General features: G+C 34.9%; 1 protein-coding gene across 1 annotated transcript; it reads right to left on the minus strand.

Moving 5' to 3' along the window:
- Positions 1-3,806: 3,806 nt before the first annotated feature.
- On the minus strand, positions 3,807-7,047 carry LOC110912729 (heat shock cognate 70 kDa protein 2). Its single transcript, XM_022157529.2, has 2 exons — positions 6,619-7,047; positions 3,807-5,708 (listed from the first exon to the last, which is right to left on the minus strand). Exons 1-2 carry the CDS (start codon positions 6,830-6,832, stop codon positions 3,973-3,975), a joined length of 1,950 nt encoding a protein of 649 aa, XP_022013221.1. The 5' UTR covers positions 6,833-7,047; the 3' UTR covers positions 3,807-3,972.
- Between the last annotated feature and the right edge of the window lie 406 nt (positions 7,048-7,453).

Below are 7,453 nucleotides of genomic sequence, written 5' to 3' on the forward strand. Positions count from 1 at the left end.
TTAAAAATAAGATTCTAAAATCATATGTTTTTAGGGATGTTAGTAAAAATAATATAAAATCTAAAACGTAACATTGTTAAGCATATTGAAATTTATCGTCTCGTTAAAAATAAAAATAAAAATCGTTTCATGACATCTTGAGGAACCGATTACCGATCAAACAAACATCCATTTTGGTTTTGTTCCTTTGGTGGTGTAGGGCGAATGGTGGTTGTGGATGGTACTAGATGAAGGGCGTTTCACAGTGTTATGGGATGGCATGAGATGGAGGTTTAAACGACAGTATGTGGTGCTTGCTGAGGAATGTTGCTACATATAGTGGTTAATGGTGAGGTCGGCGTATATATAAAGTATAAACTAATAACCATGCACAATTTTCAGAAATTCAAATGTAATTGTTCGTTGGATCTTCGTATCACAGATCATATATCATGTTTACATCATATAATATGCTATTTTATCTGAAACTAACCATATGAAAACAGTTTTATTCATGTGTGCCATGTATGTAATTGTATACACATTTCATGTCTAACGGTATCTGTGATGGTTTTGTAAAAAAGTGTGAAAAGTGTTTCCACGTCACTTCTACTAGATTTGAGAAATTTGTTAAATACAAAATGCCGGATGTCAAAATAACACTTTCTTACTAGATTTGAGAAAATTTTTAAAAAAAATTAACACTTCAAAAAATGGACTATAACTATAATTCTATAAATATAAATATAAATATAAATATAAAATATAAAGAATGGGTCAACGGAGTACCTCGTGTACTTTAGTACTTCTATATGACCTGGAGCCCAAGGCACTTTAGCATTAATTGTTTTGTTTTGGGCCTAGAAGAAAAAGATAGCTGTTATGGGCCATGCAGTTAAAAAACCTTGTTGCTCCACAATCCATAAACCATACTAAACAATAATGGAAATTGGATGCATCATCATTATCATACTCATACTCATTATATTCCACCAATAGCAAAGTTAAGGTAGAATCTGAGAAGGGTAAGATGTAGACAGCCGTACCTCTACCCCATAGGATAGAGAGGCTGCTTCCAGTGAGATCCTCGGCTCGATTGTAGTTTTGCATCAAACCTTGGACATAAGGCATATAACACTTAGCAATCAGGAAAAAGACCGATTGGTGCATGCACCCCCCTTGTCTTTCGGCTATCAACGCCACTACATGATGCATGATTAGCCGTCCGTCACTTTTAATGTTAATTTCACGAAATTAGTAAAATAACATTAAAATTAGTGCAGTTTCACATTTTTCCTATCAACGCCACTACACATGTATACATTACATGTGCACACCGCAAACGAGGCGTAGGAAATTGGATGCATACTAAACCAATTTGTAATTAGAACTTAATGACAAACCAGCATACACACACTTTTATTTTGTCCCAATAATATGTTGATAACTATAAGATCCCCTTTAACCTAGGGTTGGCAATTTCTACACGAACATGATAACACGACACGAACGTATACAAAGTTAACATGTTTCGTGTTTAACTTTAACAGGTTTCGTGTCTGTAACAGGTCAACATGTTAAGACCTGTTTAATTGTGTCTTAACAGGTTAAATACATGTTAAGACCCATTAATGACATGTTTTTATAATTTTAAATAAAAAAATTGTGAGGGTTCTAGTTTTAAATAAAAAAAATACATGGAAACAAAGTTTATGTATTTGTGTCTTAACATGTCGTATGATATTTTGGTAATTTTTTTCAGAGTTTTTTCTTAAAAGGGTGTTGGTGGAAAAGTTATTTACCAAAATGGGTAATTTGAAAAATAATTACTAAAGTGGGGGTTTTTCTATATTTCTTTATTTTTTAACTAATATGTTATAATTCTTCTATTTTATTTAATAAACCTATCACATTTATATTCTTTTCTTCCATCTAACTCATTATATAGTTTTTTTAACTAACTTATTAATATTATATATATATATATATATATATATATATATATATATATATATATATATATATATATATTTTCTTTTTTTATAATGAAACCCATGTTAAAATAAACCGAGTGCTAATACCTCTCATCTACTGTTTTAATTTAATTTTTTTAAAAATTAATTTTTCATTTACTATTGTTTGTGTAGTTTATTACCAATTCAAATAAAAACCCATAATATAGTATTTTCTAAAATTACATAAATTTTATTAACAATCAGTGGGCAAAATATTTACGTAGATTGATTGGTTCGTAATTTTATTGGCCAACTCGATACTTATTATTATTTTTTATTATCAACTTATTTTTTAATAGTCACGAACAACATTTATTTCATTCAGTTAATGTAAACATGAACACGTGTCTCGTTTACAAAAAAGAAAACCATGTTTGTGTTTGATTGTTTGTTCGATTAAAGTTAAATAAATGAACATGAACGTGCTACTTTAGTGATCGTTTACATCTCTAAAATTAGAATGATTTAGCTTACATAAATGTAACAGGAAATAAAAGAAAAAATGTTATGAAAAAAGAATTATATTTTGGTCGGTTAAAAAGTAAATACAATATAAAGAGTAATTCTTTTGGAGATAATAAATTAAAAACATATTAGGTTAATTGAAAAAAAAAGAAAAAAATATAATAGATTAGTTAATAATAAAGAAATAAGAAATAACACTCATTTTAATAATTTTTTAAAAATCACCCATTTTGGTAAATAATTTTTCCACCCTCACCAATTTGGGAAAAAAGTCATTGCAAAACATCTATTTTGGTAATTATTTTTCAAATCACCCATTTTGGTAAATAATTTTTCCACCTACACTCTTTTGGGAAAAAACTCAATTTTTTCGTGTCTTAAAAAGTCATTTCGTGTCGTGTTTCGAAAAATCCAACACGATTAATTTCCGTGTCGTATTCGTGTTATATGACAGCCCTACTTTTTAACATACTATCTGTTATATTAATTGATTAAAAATATTGATTTTAATAGTTTAAAAAAATGGTAATGATAATAATAGTATTATGTCGAAATGCGCGTGTGTGCTCATTGTTAGACCCTGTGTAATGGGGCGTTTTTTTTAAAAAAAATTCAAAAAAAACGCTTGAAAACGCCCATGTACCATTACATGGGGCGTTTTTTTAAGCAAAAAATCAAAAAATGCCCCTTTAGCGTTTTATAAACCACGCCCAACACCCTTTGCCTTTGTCCAATCAGATTTCATCCCCCTTGTCCTATCCAATAAGATTTTTTCTTTTTTTTTTCTTTTTTTTATTTAATGCCCCAATAATGCCCAATAATGCCCCATCCCCACTACACCCATTTTTCTAAAACGCCCAATAATGCCCCTTTGCTGACTGGACCGCCACGTGGCGTAAAATGCCCACACTTGGGGGCATTATTTTCCCCTTCCACTACACATGGTCTTATTCTTAACTTTAAACAATACGGAGAAAGAAAAACAAATTAAAGAAAGAGTTAGAAAATGAAATGAACCACTTTTGAGTTTAAGTTGTCACATTTTTCGTTGAAGCACTATATACACCTTTTACGCTCTAGCACTCTGTTTACGTTCTCTCAATTCTTTATTTGGATTTATCTTCTCTTTTCTATTGTTGCATAAGTTTACTTTTACAGCTTAAAATTTTACCGGCTGTTTTAACATAAACAAGCTATTTTTCCTTCTGATTCCCTTTATTTTTCCTCAAGCATACAAGCTAGCATGTCTTGACATTGCCTGATATTAAAGAAAGGCATATTGCCCTTTCTATCAGATCAGAAAGAATCAAGTGACTCTCCATCAAACAAATATATGAAGAAGCAATGAACCATAAAAAAACACATACTAAAAACACAAAAGAGAAATTCATAGAATCCAAAACAAAATTCACCCCCATAAAAACAGAGGTATCAAAACATAAAAGTATCTTTTGAGCACATCGCTCAAACAAATTAAAACATTAAAATAGATAAACCAACACCACCGTTGCATTTAGTCGACTTCCTCAATCTTGGGACCAGCACCGCCGCTCGAATGAGCAGGCTCATCATCCATACCACCAGCACCCGCTGCATCGCCAGCTCCACCCTGGTACATCTTGGCAATGATCGGGTTGCACACGTTCTCAAGCTCCTTCATCTTGTCTTCAAACTCATCAGCTTCGGCGAGCTGGTTGCTGTCCAACCATGCGATCGCCTCATCGATAGCATCCTCGATCTTCTTCTTGTCACCGGGGCTTAGCTTCTCACCAATCTTCTCATCCTTCACGGTGTTCCTCATGTTGTAAGCGTAGTTTTCCAAAGCGTTCTTGGCCTCAACCTTCTTTTTGTGCTCCTCATCCTCAGACTTGTACTTCTCAGCTTCTTGAACCATCTTCTCGATTTCCTCCTTTGAGAGTCTGCCCTTGTCGTTTGTGATGGTTATCTTGTTCTTCTGTCCGGTGGTCTTGTCTTCAGCTGAGACGTTCAAGATACCGTTGGCATCAATGTCGAAGCAGACGGTGATCTGAGGGACACCACGGGGAGCAGGCGGGATTCCAGAGAGCTCAAATTTGCCCAACAAGTTGTTGTCACGGGTTCTGGTTCTTTCACCCTCGTACACTTGGATCAACACACCAGGCTGGTTGTCCGAGTAGGTAGAAAACACTTGCTCCTTCTTGGTGGGGATGGTGGTGTTTCTTGGGATGAGAACAGTCATCACACCTCCAGCAGTTTCAAGACCAAGAGATAGTGGGGTGACATCCAAAAGAAGCAAGTCTTGAACCTTCTCGTTGCCCTCACCGCTCAAAATAGCAGCTTGGACAGCGGCACCGTAGGCAACGGCCTCATCAGGGTTGATGCTCTTGCAAAGCTCTTTTCCGTTAAAGAAATCTTGGAGCAATTGTTGAACCTTGGGGATTCTAGTGGAACCACCGACAAGAACGACATCGTGGATAGAGCTTTTGTCCATCTTGGCGTCTCTCAAACACTTCTCAACGGGCTCCATACACTTTCTGAACAGATCCATGTTGAGCTCTTCGAATCTAGCACGGGTGATGGTGGAGTAAAAGTCAACACCCTCGTACAAAGAGTCGATTTCGATGGTGGTTTGAGCAGTGGATGAGAGGGTTCTCTTTGCCCTTTCACAAGATGTTCTCAACCTTCTCAAGGCTCTTGGGTTTCCGGTAATATCCTTCTTGTGCTTCCTCTTGAATTCTTGAACAAAGTGGTTAACCATTCTGTTGTCGAAATCTTCACCACCAAGATGGGTGTCACCAGCTGTGGCTTTAACTTCAAAGATACCTTCCTCAATGGTCAAAAGAGAGACATCAAAAGTACCACCACCAAGATCGAAGATAAGAACGTTTTTCTCACCAACACTTGTGGCCTTCTTGTCAAGACCGTAAGCAATGGCAGCAGCTGTGGGCTCGTTGATGATACGCATGACGTTAAGGCCAGAGATGACACCGGCATCCTTTGTAGCCTGCCTTTGTGAGTCGTTAAAGTAAGCAGGGACTGTGACCACAGCGTTCTTGACGGTTGTACCGAGGAAAGCTTCGGCGATTTCCTTCATCTTGATGAGAACCATGGATGAGATTTCTTCAGCAGCGAAGGTTTTTTCCTCACCTTTGTAGTTGACAGAAATCATGGGCTTCTCAGCTGGTCCTGAGATGACCTTGAATGGCCACAACTTGATATCACTTTGGACAGATGGGTCGGAAAATCTCCTTCCGATAAGACGTTTAGCATCTGTAAATGTAAACAGAGGAGTTAAAATAAACTCAATTTGAAATTATTTAGATTTAAATTAATTAAAGTAATATGAAACAAAAGATGCTTATAATATGATGTCAAAATATAACATACAGCAAACATAAAACATACAAAAATACAAAATAAAGTTATTCTAGATTAACATTTAATGTGTTACTCTGCTTACTTCAGTCCATCGATATGAGCTCAAAAATATAATCAAACCGGATAATGATATTAACTTTATAAAACTAAAAAATAACACCACATACAAGCTACAGAAAACACAGATATAATCTAATAACACAAAAAATAACAATAGAAGGCATGTTATAAATAATATAAAAACGGTACTCTGATTCTGTTTACTAACATCTTAACAAAAGTTAACAAAATCATGTAAATCTCTAAAAGCATTCAATGAGTAAACACGCTAGTTTCAAAGAGTTACTACTAATCTTAACAAGCAACAAGTTCTAGCTATTAATCCTCAAAGATCATGTTTAAACTCATAGATTCAGATCTGTCCTTAAGGCATCTTACATATAGCCATCCAGATCTAAAGTTTTCAAATAAATCATAAACTAAACATCACTACCAAAACATAATATATGAACTATACACAAACATATAAACTAATCTATAAAAAAAAAAATTAGATCTAATCTAAAAACAACTAACAAATTTAACAGTAAAACTAAGGTCAAAACATAAACAGGACATCACTAGCAATACCTAAAGTACATGATATCTATTCACTATTCAAAACTATACATACAACCTAATAAAGTCATACAAATGTCAGATCCAGAAGCTACAGATAAATAAATCGTTGAAATAGCATAAAAACTACTAGATCTACAATTCATAAGCAAAAAAAAAACTCAGATCCAGAACAAAAACTTACCAAAAACAGTGTTGGTAGGGTTCATGGCGACCTGATTCTTGGCAGCATCACCAATCAACCTCTCGGAATCGGTAAACGCAACATAAGACGGCGTCGTCCTGTTACCTTGATCATTAGCGATGATTTCAACACGATCGTGTTGCCATACACCGACACATGAGTATGTGGTACCGAGATCGATACCGATAGCAGGACCTTCACCTTTGCCGGCCATTGTTTGTGTATATTCTCTCTCAGCGAATGTGTGTGTAAAATTAGGGTTTGAGAGAGAGTTGTGAGGGGTTTGCAACGGCTTGAATAAGGAGTATATATGGAGTTAAAGAAGAGGTGGTGTTGAGTTCTAGAATGTTCTTCAACCGTTCAGATTGTTTCTTACGCGTTTAATGGACGGCTGGATTTCAATGAGGGGGGAGTCGTTTTTTTTTTTTTGGTCAATGACTGCTTGGTGTAAACCTAATTTGTGGGAGGCAGGTAGCGCAAGCAACTTTTTCTACCGAAAATACTTTTATTTTAGTTTTTATTTAACTTTGTTTTTATTATTGTGGAAGGAAAAAAAACTAATAAAACTAATATAAAATTCATTAGAGTACACAGTCATTTTACCTGGGATTAGGCCAATTGGTACTCTAACACTCTCCATGAAAATAATTGCAATTTTACCCCCCAACGTTGGTGTTATGTCGCACATTTACCCCTGGCGTTAAATAAGGTTAACAATCAACATAACTCTGTAAAGGTCAAAGGGTATAAAGGTAATTTCCAACAAACCTTTGTTTAGCTTTTACAATACACAACCCTATAAGTAATCGATCAAAGCACTATAACCCCCCACCTT

The sequence above is a fragment of the Helianthus annuus genome, chromosome 8 (genome assembly GCF_002127325.2).
Source record: "Helianthus annuus cultivar XRQ/B chromosome 8, HanXRQr2.0-SUNRISE, whole genome shotgun sequence".
In the NCBI taxonomy this organism is placed as follows: domain Eukaryota; kingdom Viridiplantae; phylum Streptophyta; class Magnoliopsida; order Asterales; family Asteraceae; genus Helianthus; species Helianthus annuus.